Genomic DNA, 20851 nt, shown 5'->3' on the forward strand with positions numbered 1-20851 from the left:
TCCCCCTCCTTAGGTTGAATCTCTTCCTTAGGTCGAATCTCTCTCAAAAGTGAGTTGAAGGACTATTTAAATGTGATAGGATTTACATGGGGCGAAATAATACAAGCCCACTTCGGAAATATCTTTTTAGGTTAGTTCGTTCACTCTCTCGTGCACACGCGAGAGTGAACGAGCGAAGTTCTTCTCTTTTTCTTTTCCTTCTAGGTCTCTCGTGCACTTCCATGCTTTTTTGCCATAATCCGCTGTTTTTTTCAAGCTCTCCTTAGCTAGCTCGTTCACTCTCTCGTGTGCACACGAGATTGAACGAGCGAAGTACTTCTCTTGTCTTTTGGTCCCGAATCAATTTCTTTTGCTCACCTTTCGTCCAACTTGCTCTTACACATAAGAATGGACGTAATGAACATAATTTACTATAACAACTCATGTAACCTCCAAAAACCACACAAGTTATGAGATGAAAGTACACCGAAAAATATGCATTTTTAGTCTTTTATAACTAACCTTTGAAGGTAATTTAATATTTTTTACCTCTTTCAACATTGATTTTAGGTCTATCTTACTTCTAAATCTAAATAGCTGAATATTCTTCACATACATTTCCATTTTCTAAACATGAATTAAATCTGTGTGAATTTTCTAATTTTTTTTCCGCTATCTCCTCCCACATCTATTCATGACTGAAAATGAAAATATATTGGTTGATGGTAATAATAACCGTTACAACCGTAGCAGTAAAAAAAGGGAGGAGAGTCCGACGAATCACAGATTCGAAACGGGCCGTGAAGGTGAAACGTCAAAAATAACGTCACCGTTTTACGTGGAGACGCCATGCCCTGATGAACGGTGCACCCTAGCCCACGGATTTTCGTGATCTAATGTTTTTCGCCGGACCCCTGGTGGGTCCCACACTCTAACCCGCCACTTTTGGTTATAAGTACCAGCTCAGCTCTCTCCAAATTTCGCCGTTTTGCAAACAGCGTTTCTCAAAAGATTTCCAGAAGTTTCAATTCATCTTTCTCCTTTCTCCCAAAAACTCCTTTTTCATCATTTCTCAATCTCCGACACCAGAGAATTTTTCCGGCGTTGAAGCGGTTACTTCTCCGTTTATTTCACGTAAAAATCTCTCAGCTTCCCTTTCTTTCAAGGTTCGTTTGTGGAACCTCCTTTTCCGTTAACTATTTTCTTATAGAATGTACTGTAAACGACGGTTTGCACTTGTGTTTTTCAATAGTTGCTTAGTTACGGGTTTCTATGATAAATCAATGAAGTTCCAGTTTCATTGCCTTTTTGTGTGCTAATACAACCTATGAAAATGCAGCTGAAATTTATTCTGCGCCGAGTTTATGATGTACTTAGTTTTGATGTTGTTAAACTTTTATTCCACCGAATTCCCGGCTATTTTCTCTTAATTGTTTTTGCAAACCTTGTAATTCAAAGGTTTAGATGTTTTTCCTCAGCAGGCACGATTTCATTTTTTATAAATTCATGTGAATGGTTTAGTATTTCAATTTTTTGTTTAACTGTTAATCTCCTTATACGTGAAGACTTGTCAAATTAGTTCATGAATTAGTGCTTATTTAAGTTTATTTTGGTGTATTTAGGATAATGGCTCACTCTCAAAACCAGGAGTTAGAGTATATGGTGGATGAGTACTATGACACTACTGATTTTGATGACAGTACTTTCGCGGATGAATCTCCACGAAGTACTGATGTTGATGACTCTTTAGACTCCGATTTTGAGGATGATTTCGAAGTGGTATGCGAACAAATTTTAAACTTTTGACATGTTAGTGGTGGTATTGTCAATTTTTAGTTAACCATGTTGAGTTACTGTTCTTTGATTTTGCAGAGTAAGTCAAAGACTGATACATCAGCTGTAGAAGCTAGAAATGGCAAGGATATACAAGGAATTCCATGGGAAAGGCTTAATTTTACAAGAGATAAGTACCGTGAGATGAGGTTGAAGCAGTATAAGAACTACGAGAACCTCCCCCGCTCTCGTGAAGATCTTGAAAAGGTTTTTCTTCTGCTCTTTTCCTTTCCAAAGTCGTGCCAATGCATACGAGGAGTTTATGCAATTTATGCAACTTTGGGAATTGACTGTTGGAGGAACATGTGGATTATCTTATTCACGGTTTACTGGCTTATATCTAGAGGATCTAGACTTATGTTATGTGCAGTTGAGATCCCTGAAGAGGTCTGAAATGATAGTGTGGACTATGATTAAGCACCTTTTCTTAGAATTTAAGAAAAAATTAATTGATTGACGTTTTATAAAGCTGATGTCTTTTAGTCCATATATGCCTTTCCTTCAGTTGGTGATTTAGGAATCTTTAAAATGGACAACTAGTGTCCCTTTTTTTTTTGTGACTATTTGGTGTCATATTGTTCCTTTTAGCTTATCCCCGTACATCTTTGGAAAATTGGATTAGTTTCATTATTTGTTTATTTACATATTTCACCAGAGTGATCATGTAAAAGTTGCTTAGTAAACAAAATTAGTAGGCCTTTGCAGCATAAGACAATCGAAATCTGTTGAATGCCAAGTTATGCCAAGTTAAAAGCTTCTTTTTTTCTAGTCTTTTCCAAGCTTCTATTTAGAACTTTTGCCGTAGCTACGTCTAAAATTTCCCTCACGATTTTAGGAGTGCAAGGAAGTAGGAAAAGGACACAGCTTCTACGACTTCCAGTTCAATACAAGGCTCGTCAAATCCACTATTGTGCACTTTCAGGTACAAAAATTCTCTGTTTTTTTTTGTTTGTATAAATCATTGGTTAACCATGATGCAGAAAGCAGTTGATTGGTCTGCTTCACCCGTAGTCTTAGTGTTTTGATGTTGATTTAGTCTCTGTTGTCCCATTTTGCATAATTCAATTAAACATGGCAAATGACTCCATGGCCGTTTTTCTTCATTCTGGCCTTTCATGTTATTATTTCCTCTTCCTTTTTTTAGTTCTTCTGTAGTTTGTTATTTACATCATAATAATTTTACTCGAATCTTAGCGTGAATTTAGAGTTAACAATAGGATTTGGTCATTTTGAGTCTTTTCATTGTGTGGGCCTTAGGTTGATGATCCCTGTCACCTTTTTCTTCTTTCCATGCAATAACTGTACCTTTGCAGGTGCTATGCTCCTCTAACGTTAAGGATATTTTAATTTAAACCTTTAAGCTGTAAGCTTGCCCTCTCATTCTTCAGAGGTATGGAGTTCGTACCATTGTCGAAGAATTTAGTGAGTGTGATGCTTGATGTGGAATTACTCAAACATTAACTTTATGTACCTCTGACGCATCTTCGACAGCTTTCTGGAATAATATGTCACCGGGGCCAGTATGTTTGATGCTTCTTATGGCCTCCAAGCTGGTGAACTTGCTTCTAATATAAATTTAGTGTTAACTTGCCAATTTTCTTGCAGCTTTCTTTTTCTTCTTCTGTTTAGAACACCAAAACACTATCCTGAACTTTGGGTGTTGCCAGTTTCATTTTGTTTCTTCCACAATATTCTGGCTATCTGCATGTGGAAGCTACAAGATTTATGTAGGGGCCAATCTTTCTGATTTGCAGAATTTAGATTTCTTAAATTTTCTTTTCAGTATAAGCAGTTCTGTTGTGCCTGGATCGAGTTTTGATCCGGGAGTTTTATTCACAATATCCTTTTTGTGCAGATTGTAAACACTTAGGGAAGTGTGTCTCATGAAACTTTGTAATAGTACAAGATCCTTGTTTGGCGCTTCACTCTTGAATATTTCATCATGAATCAGCTGCATGTATTTTCAGGCCAGGGTTTTGATATGGAAGCTCAGTGGTGAGGACTGAACGTGGCTTTTGGTGGGTTTGTAATTTGTTGCGGACATAGAATGTAGTTCTTAGTCCAAGTTGCATGTTGTGTTCCATTCTAGCATCTATGTGATTGAGAGTTCGTGCGACAGAGTGGATAAAAGAGCACACATCATTTAGTTTTACAGTGTCAAACATTAAAGTTGAGCTGATGATTGAAATTTCCAAATTCCCCTTTTCGCTTTGTGTGCCCCTCTATAAAATTGCTTGATTTTATTTCTTTTTGATCTTTTTATTTCCATGGTCCTGCATTTTCAGTTGGTCACTGACTAGCTCTGTTGCCTTCCCTGCATGGTTCATGCATTCCTGGTTAGAGCCCAGTGATCATTGCATACTTCTCGGCTGTCACTTTAGAAGATATTTAGTTGATGAACATTTTTGCTGGTCATTATGTTGAGTGGTTAAGTTTTAATTCTTGTTGTCAATGTTGTTTGCAGTTTGCTTGAATTGTATTTTTCCAATTAACCAATATCATGGGGGCATTTCAATTGTATCTGTATTTCAGCCTTAAAAGCAGGATAGCGGTTATTATGTTGAGCAGCTGGGGCGAGCGTTTTCCATATGGTATGATAGGGAATATCTGAGAATTTAAGAGGCCTTTTTGGTCATTCTTCCGTTTATTTTTGGCTAACCTCTTAATGGCAGCAATAAGTTATTAAAATATTTGTGCTGCTTCATCATCTGAATCATTTAGATGTGTGAATGTGCAACCTCAAATGTCTCCTTACGTATTGTTCCATGTGATATCTCTATTAAATGCATACACGAGTTCTCAACTTCTCATTATCTTGTTTATGGTTCTATCTTCCGTTTAAGAGGGTTGCATTTTCTCCTCTTTTTATTTGTTGGAGATGGATTCTGCACCAGGCTCTTTAAGTACTTACACGGAATGGGGTGTAAATTTCAATCTGATGTATCACAACTATTGCACAGTTTTGATCATTATCTGATTTCTTTGGTACCTCTTCTCTTGTAGCTGCCATCTGCAGCCAGTATCTTTTTCCATTAGGGAAAAAAGATTAACTGATCTGTGATATTCCGTTGGGCTGTCCTTTGAACTTTCTGACAACTGCATTTCTTAGTTATGTAGTGTACTAGTTGGGAAGTTTGAGATTGAGTTGTGTGTGTGTCATTCATTTGAGAGTTCATGAATTCATTTAAAAAATTTCAGTGGCATTATTGTGTGGTGTTCTGCCTTGATGAACCACATTTTGAACTTGGGAGCGTAGTTGCTGATTTATTGTCTTTGTTATGTGGTGCTCCACCGTTAATTATCACTTGTGAACTTTGGGCTCTGTTGCTTATTTACTGCTCCCAAGAGTTTTCCTCTCTTTCCTTTTCTTGTTGGTCCTTTCTACAGCACTTGGCACATTCCTTCGCAATCTAGCTATTAAGCTATTTGATTCCATAGATGTATCATGCATTATTTGGGTTGTGTTGCCTTTTATATGGACAATTACCGAGGCATAGTGTAGCTTGCTCACCCATCGTCTTTTCTTTACATCTAGTGTTCTAAATTGTGGTGAGGCATCTCTTTCGTGTCTCTCTGGCATTCTTCTTTTGCTGCATCATTTTTCCTCTCGTCATTGTTACAGTTGGCAGTTCCTGACTTCTTGGTTTCTTCTCTGTTTCGATTTATAGTATGAGTAAAGAATTACTATTCGTTTGCTTGCCCGACTTGCTTTCTAACAAACCAGCTCTATCACAGATGATATGTGTATCTATGAGTGGTAGATTGTTCAGTTGTAGCAGGCTAGCAGCTGTTCAGTCGCTAGCTTATGCGTCATTGACCACTAATATTTAGGACTAACTATATGGTGACTTTCGACTTAACTTTGTTTTTAGGGCTTTCATATGTTGTTCTCTTCTATTTTCTTTGTTCTTCTGGAGCCTGACCCAGCGAAGGAGAGAGGGGGGCGATTGATTTTTGTGGTCCATTCTGCATTGTGTTTGTGTAGGTTATTTATTCCAAATTAGATACTTCACTCTTCAGCTAGCCATATGGTTGAGACTGTTATTGAGAACTGTCTGAACACTGAACTGTACACGACTGCATGCGTAGCTTCTGATATTATCCAAGTAAAACTTGGTTCAGATATCATGATCAAGTACTGCTGTGCAGAAATGATGCTTTCTTTTTTCTTAAGCTGCATAATCTGCCAGCATTTTTCTAAAAAGTTTTATGATAATATTTTTTTTAACAAGTGACAGCATTCTGAAGTAGTTGTTTTTGCTTTATCGGATATATTTATATTATATGATGTCATTTTTTGCTCCATTAGAAGCTTGTATGCTGTCCATTGATTAGTGTATCGACCAATTTATATTTTTGTTTCAGTTGAGGAATCTCTTGTGGTCTACATCAAAACATGATGTGTATCTGATGCAAAACTACTCCGTGATGCACTGGTCCTCACTTCTCAGGAGGGGAAAAGAAGTGCTAAATGTTGCTAAGCCATTGGTGCCCACTATGGTTAGTAATGCTTTGTAAATTTGTCTATCATTATATGCTTAAATGACTTTTGGCAGTCAAGAATTAACTCTTTGGTTTGTGCAGAAATACCCTGGATCAGTGTCTCAAACACTTTCTCGTGTGCAAATCAGCACTTTGGCTGTCAGAGATGGTTTAATGGCTGCTGGTGGTTTCCAAGGGGAGCTTATCTGTAAGGTAGGATGACAATATACTGTCTGAACAGATTTGTATTCTTCCTGAAGGTAATGGATACTGATATGATTTTAACTCGTGCAGTATCTACACCATCCTGAAGTGGCATTCAGTACAAAAATAAGTAACGAAGAGAATGCTATAACTAATGCTGTGGATATTTGTTATAGTCCTACGTAAGTCCCTGAAATTTGTCTTTCTGTAGCTTTTCTTGAATTCGTTGTGGAGACTGTTGTACCAATGCTTATATGGTTCTTTGCAGTGGCTCGATGAGGATAATCACTGCTAATAATGATCAGCAAGTCAGAGTTTTTGATGCAAAAAACTTCGCTTGCACCAGTCGTTATACATTCCCTTGGTCTGTTAATGTGAGTAGCAGGGTTTTAAATTTCCTCTTATGAAGTAGTATCACAACTTTGACAATTCTCGTTGGCTCTCTACTCACAACTCTCTATTTCATTGCAGAACACCTCTGTTAGCCCAGATGGTAAACTACTTGCTGTCCTTGGTGATAGTCCAGAATGTCTAATTGCTGATGGTCAAAGCGGGAAGGTTGGTCTCATCCATATCTTTTAAACGAGGGGGTGTTAACCTTTTAACCCTTTTAATAATTAGTTGCTCATGTGTTGACCTTTGCCTGATGCTTCAGGTTGTCAGCAACCTAAAAGGTCACCTAGACTATTCATTTGCATCATCTTGGCACCCGAATGGAACAATTTTGGCAACTGGTAACCAAGACACAACTTGCAGATTGTGGGATATAAGGAACACATCACAGTCTATAGCAGTACTCAGGGGAAGGATGGGTGCTATCCGTGCAATCAAGTTCACATCAGATGGTCGCTTCATGGCCATGGCTGAGCCAGCTGATTTTGTCCACATTTTCGATACACAATCTGATTATGGCGCCTGTCAAGAGATTGATTTGTTTGGCGAGATTGCTGGGATATCCTTCAGCCCTGATACTGAAGCTCTCTTTATTGGAGTGGCCGACCGAACCTATGGAAGCTTGTTGGAGTTTAACCGTAAACGTTGTCACCACTACCTTGATTATGTTTTGTAGTGAAAGGCGCCTGACCTTGTGGTTTAATTTAGGGCATCTGCTTGTTTGGTGTATAGTTTGCCGGCCTTCTATGACGATGATCAGAAGGCAGGCACCTCTAGGATTTGGATAACTAGTGCGATCTGGAAAGAGCTATGATGACGTTCCAGTGGCTGGCTTTCTAGGGACTGTATCTGCGGGAGTATATTATTTAAGCTTGCAGAAGGAGGAAGATTTTGCAGTAGTAAATGCAAATCGCAGTGGATTTGTATATCAGAACGAATTAAGTGGTCAAATACTTTTGTTAATGACCGATTTTACCACAATTAAAGTGTGTTCGCTTTCGCTTTGCTTTTATTTGTTTTTATATTTAATCCTTTTAACTTTCTGTTTCATTTTGCCCTTTCCTCTGCTCCCTTTTCCCCGGATCGAAGTGCCAGTCCATTGTCTTGTATCCAACAATCTAAGAAACGCAGCTCAGTCTAACGTCTCGGAGTCAGTGTGCGATTGATGCCAAACTAAGCCTCTTCTATTTGCAACGAAAGGAAAATAGAAAACGATACTGAATTTTGGAAATCAGAAAAAGACACTAACTTGCCAACTTGCTCGGGTTAAGGTAAACATTCGAAGATTAGTTTATAGATCACCGTGAGGTATCTAGTTTTTGTTCCTTTTGATATTGCTCCTTTCACGAATCTGAAAGTATTAACCGAGCTACGACAAAAGGCATGTCAACTAGGGATTTCTGTGAGATTGGCCAAAAGTTTGAACACTTGAAAAGTTGGTTTATCGTTTAAACTGTCAACGGTTATTGTCCATTTGAATTGTTTGCAATGACTACCAATTTCACCGAGTGTCAAATCCAAAATTGAACTAAACTTAAATACTTGCGGAAAAGGAATAAGGAAACTCCTTTTTTTTTTTGGTCATGAAGGAAACTCCCACTGGCAACTACAAGTCACTGATACCTATTAAAATAGGGGGAAGTATAGCAACAACAATGACAAGACTGAGGATAATCCTTTTTAATTCCTATGAAGATTAAAATGTATTGAAACTGACGTAGACTTCCTCGAAAACAACCTTCAAGTTGTCTGTATTTTTTAAAGCAAAGAATGGAAATGATGCCGGCAAACGAATAGTAGGAGTAACACCTTTCGTAGTTACGAGAAACACACGAATAATCTAGCTTGAATTTGGGGTCCCCTTCGTTAACATTTACTAGAAAGTAGCAACTTGTCTTTGATCTCTCAAGGATAATGTTATCTTTTCTATACTACTAAGCTGAAATTTGTTGAAAGTTATATTGATTTGAAGGGGACTCTGGGTATATTTAGACAGACATTTATAAATTGTTGGTATATGAATGGCCAACATAGTAGCACGTGACACGTTTAATATGACTTGGTGATGAGGTTTCTAACCAGTCAACACAAGGATCCATAATCTGTAAATCGTAATATTCAATAAGGTTGTTGAAAAGGTAAATAGAGAGCCGAAAAAGAAAAGAAAAAAAAAACAAGAGTAATGCTCGATCATTTGAAAGTTGAAGTACTAAATATAAGAGTTTAATTTTTTATATACTATATCAGACCGCTTAAAACATAATTATACGTGATGATCGGTCATAAAAAGTAATTAATAATTTAAAAAATAAAATAGATCATAACTACAAGTCTACAACAAGTAAACATACATTAATAATGTAGACAAGCTTTTTAAATGGTCAAGTGCGTATAAGTTAAATTCACTTATTTAAACTTAAAGACAGAGACCCTTTACTTTAAACTGATTCACTACTCTTTGGGTTCTGTCACCGTGGAGAGTAGAAACCAATTTTTCTCTGCGGAAGCGTTTCCTATGCTCTTGTTGTTTTCTCTTTTCCAAATTCCAAGTAATAATTTAAGTGATTTAGCAGGTATTTTGGAATGTATTTTGTTCATCATTTTGATATGAGGAAAATAAAACTCATACTGATAGTATTGTATACGGTCGAAGTTGAGCTCGACTTCAACTTGGTAGATTAAGTTTGGCACATGGCGATCACGGACTGAACTCGAGTCTCACCGAGCTAGAACTCGAGGTCGGAAAACCTGCCTTCGAGGAAAATTGAGTCCGGTGTCGACCTTAGCCTCGAACGAGCTCGAGGATAACTAACAGAAGACCGAAATATCCGCGATCGGATGGATATTACGGCGAGAATCTTGGCACGTATCAGCAAGGAACCGGTAATCAGCAAATCAAGAGATTTTTACCATTTATAGAAATGTACCTAGAATAGGACTCCTCTACTTTATAAAGGGGGTCTGATAATTCATTCAAAATACGGTACCACGCATCACAAAGCAATATATTATTATTTCTAGTTCTCATTATCTTGTCATTCTGTACCGACATCGATAAAAGCCTTTCTGACTCGAGTGTGATTATTCTTCAAGGCTAAGATTGTTCAACTTGTGTGATTTGCATTTATTTTTTTATTGCTTATTTCAATATTAATCTGATTTCTCGTTTTGTATCAAGTTAGATCGCGTATCCTTAAAACCACGTAAAAATTCAATTGTTATCCGATTTTGAGGGTAAACAGCTTGGCACCCACCGTGGGGCTAAGTATAAAAGTGGTTATTTGATACGAATCTTCATAATACACACTACTTTATACTTGCTTTTTGAAGTGTCTTTGATTCCAGGCTAAAACACAAAATGTCAAACTCTCAATCAACACCTCTACATGTTGACAACGAGTCTGGTCATCAAGGTGAAAACAACAACATAGCGCCCGGTAAAGAGGTACCACCTGCTGATCCCGGCGAAATTCCGATCGCAGATCTGATCGACGTTAATTCACATGTGGCTATCGACGCAAACTTGCCTACCGATACCGAAATTAGCGTTCGTGGTGGAGCCCGATCGATAACTCGAAACACACAAAACATTGAAGTAGACGGGATCAGTCTACGAGTGATCTTCGAAATGTTGCAGGCTCAACATGCGGCAATAGCTCAGTTGCAGAACCAGGGCCGTGCACCAAGCGGGGTTGAGCCCGATCCGCCCCGGGAAGTCACCCGTAGTGATGAACCGGTCATTGTAAGGACAAATTAACTCGAATCGGGGGCTAACCCCAAGATCATAAAGATGTTCGATGAGCTGCCGAAACGGGTAGAATCAGGGGAAAAGAAAATCGAAGCTAATGATAAAAAGGTGGAGACCTACAACTCCAGGGTAGACCAAATCCTAGGAGCGCCTCCAATATTGAAAGGCCGGGATTACAGGAAGTTCATACAATTTTTTTTTCCTCCGAGCGCGGCTCCGAAGCCAATCCCCAAGAAATTGTGTATGCTCGAGATACCTAAGTATAACGGAACGACCGACCCAAATGAGCATGTGACCTCTTATACCAAGAGAGACCCTTTGGAGGACGATGAAATCGAGTCCGCTCTGCTGAAACAATTTGGAGAGACCTTGTCAAAGGGAGCTATGATATGGTACCACAATCCTAATTCTATTGACTCATTTGCTATGCTTGCAGACTCTTTCATAAAGCACACGTTAATGCCATCAAGGTCGAGACAAGGAAATCAGACATTTTCAAAGTCAAACAGAAGGAAAACGAGATGCTCAGGGAGTTCGTGTCCCGGTTTCAAATAGAACGAATGGATCTGCCACCGGTCACTGATGATTGAGTTGTTCACGCTTTCACTCAGGGACTCAATATTCGAAGCTCGGTGGCTTCACAACAGCTGAAGCAGAACCTGATAGAATACCCGACCATTACCTGGGCCGATGTGCATAATCGGTATCAATCAAAAATCAGAGTCTGAGACGATCAACTTGGGCCCCCCTCGGGGTCTGTTTATCCTATCAGAACCCTCGACAGAATCAAGAGAGACATCGATCATGAACCAAGACCAAACATGGATCGATATCAGCCATATAATGGAGATCGGAGAAGCAGTGGATCCGGGCGAAACTCCATAAGAAACGAAAGAAAAAATGACCGAGGACAAAGTAACCGGGGAATCATGACCAAAAATAGCTTCGACAGACCCATCGGGCCTAAAGAAGCGCTGAGGCTATTAGAATACAACTTTAATGTCGATGTTGCCGCCATTGTATCAGCTATCGGGTGCATCAAAGATACCAAATGGCCTCGATCTCTACAATCTTATCCAACCCAAAGGGATCCTAACCAGATGTGCAAATATCATGGTACTCACGGTCACAGAACGGAGGATTGTCGACAGTTGGGGGAGGTAGTAGCCCGACTATTCAACAATGGACACCTTCGAGAATTCTTGAGCGACCGAGCCAAGAATCATTTCAGGAATAGGGATTCTAACAAACAGGCAGAACAAGAAGAATCTCAGTACATCATTAACATGATCATCAGTGGGGTTGATATCCCACAGGGGCCGATGTTGAAACGCACCAAAGTATCCACCACTAGGGAGAAACGAACTTGAGACTACATACCAGAACGAACTTTATCTTTTAGCGACGAGGATGTGGAAGGAATCGTACAACCCCAAAATGATGCACTGGTAATATCTGTACTCGTAAATAAAATTTGGGTTAAACGCGTGTTAATTGATCCAGGTAGCTCAACTAACATCATTCGATCAAGGGTTATGGAGAAACTCGGTCTACAAGACCAAATCGTGCCTGCAGTTCGAGTTCTAAACGGATTTAACATGGCATATGAGACCACTAAGGGCGAAATAACGTTACTAATAAATATCGACGGGACCATCTAGGAGACCAAATTTTATGTGATCGAATGGGACATGAGGTACAACGCTTTATTCGGGAGGCCATAGATCCACAACACGAGGGCAGTGCCCTCGACACTACACTAGGCACTGAAATTCCCAACACCTGGCGAAGTCAAAATAGTCTACGGTGAACAACCGACTGCAAAGGAAATTTTCGCGGTCGAGGAGGTGATACCGGCGTCTGCAATCTCAACACCGAAGGATTCGAACCAGATGGTCATAAAGGGGCCAAAAAGTAATCACCGATACTATCCTCGGCAGATTCAGACAAACAAAGGGAATTCGAGGATGATAATTATGGGGTTCCCAGATCTTTTATAGCCCCCGATGATTCTGACACCACTAAATCGACGGTCGAAGAGCTGGAACAAGTCATATTGCGAAAACGCTTGCCCGATCAAAATGTATACCTGGGCACGAGGTTAAGCTCCAAACTCAGGGAAAAACTCATTCAATTTATTATAACTAACGAAGATTGTTTCGCTTGGTCCCACCTTGAATGACAGGAATCCCGCCGGAGATAACCACTCACAAGCTAAGCCTGGACCCGAAGTTTTACCCGGTCAAACAGAAGAGGAGGCCCCAGCCCGAGATCAAGCACGCTTTCATCAAGGACGAGGTATCTAAACTTCTTAAAATAAGGTCTATTCGAGAGGTTAAATACCCGTATTGGTTAGCAAATGTAGTGGTAGTCCCTAAAAAAGGGAATAAACTAAGAATGTGTTTAGACTACAAAGATTTGAATAAGTCATGTCCCAAAGACTCCTTTCCTTTTGCCCAACATCGACCATATGATCGACGTCACGACCGGACACGAGATCCTCAGTTTTCTCGACACCTATTCCTGATACAACCAAATACAGATGGACTTGGGTGATTAGGAAAAAACTTCCTTCATCACTAAATACGGCACTGTTATAACGTAATGCCGTTTAGATTAAAAATGTCACCGCCACATACCAACGCCTAATAAGTCGGATGTTCGAGGAACAAATAGGAAAATCAATGGAAGTTTACATTGAAGACATGTTAGTTAAGTCCCTGCGAGCAGATGACCATTTAAAACATTTGCAGGAAACCTTAAGCATACTGAAGCGATAAAATATGAAGTTGAACCCGGAAAAATGTGCGTTTGGAGTTGGGCTGGGTAAGTTCCTCGAATTCATGGTATCCAATCTGGGAATCGAGATCAATCCCGATAAGATCAAAGTCATCGAAGATATCACGTTCGCGGACAATGTGAATGTCACGACCCAAACCGATGGGCCGCGACGAGTGCCCGAGTCCTACGTGTCGAACACCCTTAAGCATGCGACTAATATATGAAAATTAATAACACCTACTAAATTACGAGAATAACATGCGTAAGGAAAACCTGTCCAAAAGACATATATACATATACGTGCGAAATACGTAGGGCGAGCCGGCAAGGCTGCTATAGACAGCTACATGTCCAAAACCGGAAGACGACAAGGCCACATATTACCCAACTATACATGACTGTCTACAGACCTCTAACAGAATATACAACTGTACAAGGACGGGATTGGGCCTAAACCGATGGGCCGCGATGAGTGCCCGACTCCTACCTGTCGAACACCCTTAAGCATGCGACTAATATATGAACATGAATAAGATCTGTTAAATTACGAGAATAACATGCGTGAGGAAAACCTGTCCAAAAGACATATATACATATACGTGCGAAATACGTAGGGTGAGCCGGCAAGGCTGCTATAGATAACTACATGTCCAAAACTGGAAGCCGACAAGGCCACATACTACCCAACTATACATGACTGTCTACAGACCTCTAACAGAATATACAACTGTACAAGGACGGGACTGGGCCCAAACCGATGGGCCGCAATGAGTGCCCGAGTCCTACCTATTGAACACCCTTAAGCATGCAACTAATATATGAACATGAATAAGATCTGCTAAATTACGAGAATAACATGCGTGAGGAAAACCTGTCCAAAATACATATATAAATATACGTGGGAAATATGTAGGGCGAGCCGACAAGGTTGCTATAGACAACTACATGTCCAAAACTAGAAGCCGACAAGGCCACATACTACCCAACTATACATGACTATCTACAGACCTCTAACAGAATATACAACTGTACAAGGACGGGACTGGGTTCCGTCATACCCATATATGTAAACAAACCTATCGTACCAAAATCCAAAACAGCTCCGGATCAAATGGAGCACACCAACTCTCGCTGATCAAGGATCCTAAGAAGGGGGACCGTCTGCTTGTCTACCTTTACCTGCGAGCATGAAACGCAGTTTTCCCAGGTAAAAAGGGACGTCAATGCACTGAGTATGTAGGGCATAAAAATTAGTACACAAAAGACATAGATGAAACATGGAATAACGAATTTCGCCTGTAAGCCTAAATGACTTGTAAATCATGAAACATTTATAATGTCATGCACGTGCATACAATTATCGTGTCATGCATGGGTATAGGTGAACATAACATCATCAAGCCTCTGAGGGCATCCCATCATATCATCTCGGCCACTGTGGGCAAAATCATCAACATGTACCAGCTGATCAGGTGGTGGTGCGTATATAACACCATAACCTTTTTCCATATCCCATATACATATTATATGCGCGTATATAACGTCATCTGGTCATGGGTCAATGTACATGTATAAATGCATGAAATGCATAAGAAATACGTTAATAAGATTTTCTCTGAATGTCATAAAAATAATATGCCTGTCGGATAAATTTGATCAAATACATATTTTTCTGAGACCCATGAACAGAAGATATAATAATAATTCACATGGGGAATCAAGAATATAGACACCCCTAATATTTCTATGAATAGTCATTTATGAAAATTGTGCATTTGCTCGTTTCGTTCGTATCGTATAGATCATGCCAAAAAAAAATAAGGGATAGCCTTAATATATCTGAACCGATTCGCTTAGAATTTGCAATATACGCTTTACAGAATCAACAACCAACGTTATCTAATTTTGGTATGGAATTTTTCTGCCCTTTGAAGAACTCACGTTCTTAAGACTTAAATGGGCTCTCTGTCCTTAGAGGAATATGTGATTAATGACTCATGTTCCTAAGACTTAAAAATGGATCTCTTTCATTAAATGAATAATGTGACTCGCATTATAAGACTTGCCAAATTCTCACATCTCTTAATCTTGCCACATATATTAATGACTTAAGAGTCATACATGGGGATGGGGGAGGGGGGGAGGGTTAGTCTTATCCAACCATTCCTTAATAAAATAGTTAATCTCTCATTAACCAATAATTAACCAATTACCCACATAATTAAGAATTATCTCAAATTACTTAATATACTACTCTCTTTTAATACACTTTATGTACCCTACTATCGTGGTCATGGGGTACCTTGTATAACACTAGTCCATAAATACTGGGTATTATGGCCCGGACCGTATTTTATCCCAAATCGACAACCTTCAACGAAACTCACTTCCTTTAATTCGTTTACCCTTTATCCTTCACGAAACTTACTTATCGCTTGTTATAAAATAGAATAAATACGTATAACCTCAAGATAATCTCATCCCCGAGCTTACGTCGATTAACTTACGACGAAACTTTAACGTACGAAAACGCGAGATGTAACATCCTTCCCCCTATAGAAACATTCGTCCTCGAATTTTTAACTCCCCGGGATCTATATAACTTTGGCAGAGTCTCCTTTGTAACAATACTACTACCAACTCTTCCTGTAGAAACTCAATAATTTAATGCCACATAGGACCACAATCATCAATAACGACAATGGCCTCACACGACCAATGATAATAACTAACACAAGAATCCATACACGTGCCTTAAGGTTGTAATGACTCAGTCGGACCCTTCTCTGAAAGAGGAAATACGTGAGGATATCTAGACTTCATGTATTCTTCGGCCTCCCAAGTCATTTCTTCCACATTGTTGTTTCTCCAAAGTACTTTCACCGAAGCTACGTCTTTAGTCCTCAATCTTCGAACCTGTCTATCTAGTATAGCAATGGGAGTTTCTTCATATGATATCTACTCTGTGACCTGAACGTCATCAATTGACACAATTCTAGAAGGATCTCCGATACATTTACGGAGCATAGACACATGAAAGACTGGATGTACAGACTCTAAGTCCGAAGGCAAGTCTAACTCATATGCTACCTGTCCTACCTTGCGTATGATCCTATATGTCCCAATGTACCGAGGGCTAAGTTTTACTTTCTTACCTAACCTCATAACGCCTTTCATCGGTGAAACCTTTAGGAATACCTAGTCGTCAACCTGAAACTCCAAGTCTCACTGTCGATTATCCGCATAAGACTTCTGACGACTTTGAGCTGCTAATAGCCTTTCCTGTATAAGCTTAATTTTCTCGATTGCCTGATGTACCAATTCTAGTCCTACTAACGTAGTTTCCCCAACATCGAACCACCCTATAGGCGACCTACACTTTCGTCCGTAAAGAGCTTCGTATGGAATCATCTGAATACTGGAATGGTAGCTATTATTATATGCAAACTCAATAAGTGGCAGATGATCATCCCAGCTACCCTTGAAGTCTATCACACAAGCCCGTAACATATCCTCAAGTGTCTGAATAGTATGCTCAGCCTGTCCGTCTGTCTGGGGATGAAATGTTGTACTAAGACTTACCTGAGTCCCCAATCATTTTTGGAAGGACCTCCAGAAGTTAGCTATAAATTGAGCTCCTCTATCCGAGATAACAGATACAGGGACACTATATAGTCGTACTATCTCCTTAATATAAAGCTTTGCATAATCCTTTGTGGAATATGTAGTCCTAACGGGCAGAAAATGGGTTGACTTTGTAAGCCTATCAACAATCTCCCATATAGAATCGAACTTACGCTGTGTACGAGGTAAGCCTACAATGAAATCCATATTGATTACTTCCCATTTCCAAGTCGGAATCTTCATAGCCTGCAAAAATCCACCTGGTTTTTGATGCTCAATCTTAATCCGCTGACAGTTAGGAAACTGAGCATCAAACTCTGCTATATCCCTTTTCATTCCGTCCCACCAATATACTTCCCTGATATCATGATACATATTTGTCGCTCCTGGATGGATAGAATAACGAGAATAGTGAGTTTCTCCCATAACCTGCCGATGCAGCCCTGCAACATTAGGGACACATAATCGTCCTCGATATATGAGGACCCCATCTTCTGTAATTTCAAACGGTGTCTTCTCCTTCTGAGGGGTGGTATCCCTATAATGAACTAACATAGGATCCTCGTATTGGCGTTCCTTTACTTTAGTTACTAAAGAGGATGTTGCCGTGTCCTGAATAGTAATTCCAATATCACCTGAGTCCAGTAACCGAACTCCAAGACTAGCTAGCTGATGAATCTCATGGGCTATTCCCCTCTTTTCTGGCTATAAATATGACAAGCTACCCATAGATCTACGGCTGAGGGCATCGGCTACCATGTTCGCCTTCCCCGGATGGTATAAAATATCGACGTCATGATCTTTAAGTAGCTCCAACCATCTACTTTGACGTAAATTCAATTCCTTTTGCTTGAAGATATACTGGAGGCTTTTATGATCCGTATAGATATCAACATGAATTCCATACAAGTAGTGCCTCCACATCTTTAGTATATGAATCACTGCGGCTAACTCTAAATCATGGGTCGGGTAATTCTTCTCGAGCTTTCTTAGTTGTCTAGAAGTATAAGCTACAACCTTACCATGCTGCATCAGTACACAACCCAATCCAATTCCTGAAGCATCACAATAGATAACATAACCATCGGTCCCTTCTGGGAGCATTAAAACCAGTGCTTAAGTTAATATGTCCTTCAATGCCTAAAAACTCCGTTCGCAAGCATCAGTCCATTGAAACTTTGATCCCTTCTGAGTCAACTTTGTCAAAGGTGCTGAAAGGGAAGAAAATCCCTCTACAAATATCCTGTAATAACCTGCCAAACCGAGAAAGTTACGAACCTCCGTCGGTGTCGTGGGTCTAGGCCAAGTCTTTACTGCCTCAATCTTTTGTGTATCAACCCGGATACCTTCACCTGAAATTATATGCCCAAGGAAAGCTACAGAGTTCAACCAAAATTCACATTTAGAGAAATTTGCATACAACTTCCCTTTTTGTAGAACTCTGAGCACAATACGCAAATGATCTGCATGCTCAGCCTCTGAGCGAGAATATACCAATATATCATCAATAAATACAATTATGAACAGATCAAGAAAGGGTCTGAAGATACGGTTCATCAAATCCATGAATACTGCTGGGGCATTAGTCAAATCGAACGACATAACACGAAACTCAAAGTGCCTGTATCTGGTCCTGAATGCTGTCTTCGGAATATCTTTCTCCTTTATCTTACCTTATGGTACCCGGACCTCAAGTCTATCTTTGAGAAACACTTGGCACCTTGCAACTGATCAAATAAATCATCAATCCTCCGGAGCGGGTAATTATTCTTGATCGTCACCTTATTCAACTGTCTATAATCAATAAACATTCGTAAGGAACCATCTTTCTTCCTCACAAATAACACCGGTGCTCCCCACGGTGATGTACTAGGTCTGATAAAGCCTTTTTCAAGCAAGTCCTTTAGTTGTTCCTTCAACTCTTTCAGCTCTGCGGGGGCCATTCTATATGGAGGAATAGATATTGGATGGGTATCTGGTAGTAGGTCAATAGCAAACTCAATTTCTCGCTTTGGCGGAAGACCCGGAAGCTCATCGGGAAACTCATTAACCACAGGGATAGATTGAATGGTTGGTGACTCTACTTTCACATCCTGAACCCGAACTAAGTGATAAATATAGCCCTTTCTGATCATCTTCCTTGCCTTGAGATAGGAAATAAATCTACCTCTCGGAGATGCCGTAATACCTTTCCAATCCAAAACAGGCTCCCCTGGAAATTGGAATCGGACCATCTTTGATCTACAATCAACGTTGGCATGACAAGAAGCCAACCAATCCATACCCATTATAATATCAAATTCTACCATATCTAACTCAATTAGGTCCGCTACTGTAGATCGACTACGAACTACTACTATACAACCTCTATATACCCGCCTGGCTATAAATGGATCCCCAATAGGTTTGGAAACCTCAAAAGGCTTAGCCAACTCAGGTTTTATTCCAAACTTACTAGCAACCAACGGAGTAACATATTATAAGGTGGAACATGGGTCAATCAGTGCATATACATCATATGAGGAGACTGATAATATACATGTAACAACATCGGGTGATGATTCTTGATCCTGTCGTCCTGCTAATGCATAAATGCGGTTCTGAGGACCGCTCGAGCTAGATGCTCCGCCTCTGCCTCTACCACGACTCATTGGTGTTTGTTAACCTTGCCCAGGGAGGCGTACTGATGATGACGAACCAGCTACAGATCCCGCTGGCTGAGCTATGCTTGCATCACCTCTCATCGGACAATCCCTCATAACGTGGCCCGGATAACTGCAAGTATAACAAACACCCAAACCCATACGGCACTGCCCGGGATACTTCTTACCACACTGAGCACATCGTGGCAAGGGCGGCCTCATCTGACTTGACTCACCCCTATACTGAGAACCTGAGGCCCTGGCATTCTGACCAGGCCCTGAATATGTAGAACGATCAAATTTTTTACCGCCAAACTGAGGGGGCGCGCTAGCCGATGGCTGGGCTGGATACCTCGAGTATTTTGGTCTCTGATCACCTCGAAACTTACCAGAAGGACCCGAAGACCTCGCTCTCTTATTCTGGGCCCGATCATGCTCACGATCGTCCCTCTACTTCTGCTTACGCTCCACTACACCCAGAGCGTATGCCTGAATATGAGAAATATCCATGTCTGGCTGAAGTGAGACCGACATACAATCCTTAAGCAAGTGCGGCTCTAACCCCATCACGAATCGCTGAACCCGATCCTCTATCTTAGATACAATAGTGGGAGCATACCTAGCCAACGAATCAAACTGAAGACTGTACTCTCGAACACTCATGTTACCCTGCCGAAGGGTCAAGAACCTATCAACTCTGGCCCGTCTAAGCTCTGGTGGCAGATAATGTCGAAGAAAAGCTTCTGTAAACTCCTGCCATACTGCTGGAGGGGCATCCTCACCTCTGGACAATTCCCAAGACTCGCACCAATTAACTGCAACGTCTTGGAGTCTATAGGAAGCTAGCTCAACTGACTCAGTTGCAGTGGCCTTAATTACCCTCAAAGTCCTCTGCATTCTATCGATAAATACCTGAGGGTCCTCATTTGGATCTGCCCCAGTGAATACCGGAGGGTCCAAATTAATGAAATCACGAACCCTTGCACTGACGGACCTATTTGCATGACCAATACCTACTTCCTAATGCTGAGCCTGTGCGACTACTAATCGAGTTAACAGCTGAATAACATCTCTCATCTCCTGACCCGATGCATCTGGCTGAGGGGCTGAACGAACAGGGGCGGGTGCTGGAGCTGGTGCCCCTCGAAGGTCTTCTGGAGTGAGC

The 20851-nt window shown here is 40.4% G+C and overlaps 1 protein-coding gene across 6 annotated transcripts; it reads left to right on the forward strand.

Moving 5' to 3' along the window:
* The first annotated feature begins 950 nt into the window (after positions 1-950).
* On the forward strand, positions 951-7903 carry LOC104088399 (uncharacterized WD repeat-containing protein C2A9.03-like). Of its 6 annotated transcripts, XM_009593056.4 has the most exons (10): positions 951-1145; positions 1602-1758; positions 1852-2019; positions 2648-2734; positions 6178-6312; positions 6397-6507; positions 6589-6680; positions 6767-6872; positions 6970-7056; positions 7154-7903. In XM_009593056.4, exons 2-10 carry the CDS (start codon positions 1606-1608, stop codon positions 7565-7567), a joined length of 1353 nt encoding a protein of 450 aa, XP_009591351.1. In that variant the 5' UTR covers positions 951-1145; positions 1602-1605; the 3' UTR covers positions 7568-7903. The 6 variants fall into 6 exon arrangements, with proteins under 6 accessions (XP_009591351.1, XP_033509909.1, XP_033509910.1 ...); XM_033654018.2 differs by lacking the exons at positions 951-1145; positions 1602-1758; positions 1852-2019; positions 2648-2734 and adding exons at positions 2741-3830; positions 4277-4403; XM_033654019.2 differs by lacking the exons at positions 951-1145; positions 1602-1758; positions 1852-2019; positions 2648-2734 and adding exons at positions 2741-3830; positions 4345-4403.
* Positions 7904-20851: the final 12948 nt, after the last annotated feature.

This window comes from Nicotiana tomentosiformis, chromosome 4 (genome assembly GCF_000390325.3).
Source record: "Nicotiana tomentosiformis chromosome 4, ASM39032v3, whole genome shotgun sequence".
NCBI lineage: Eukaryota > Viridiplantae > Streptophyta > Magnoliopsida > Solanales > Solanaceae > Nicotiana > Nicotiana tomentosiformis.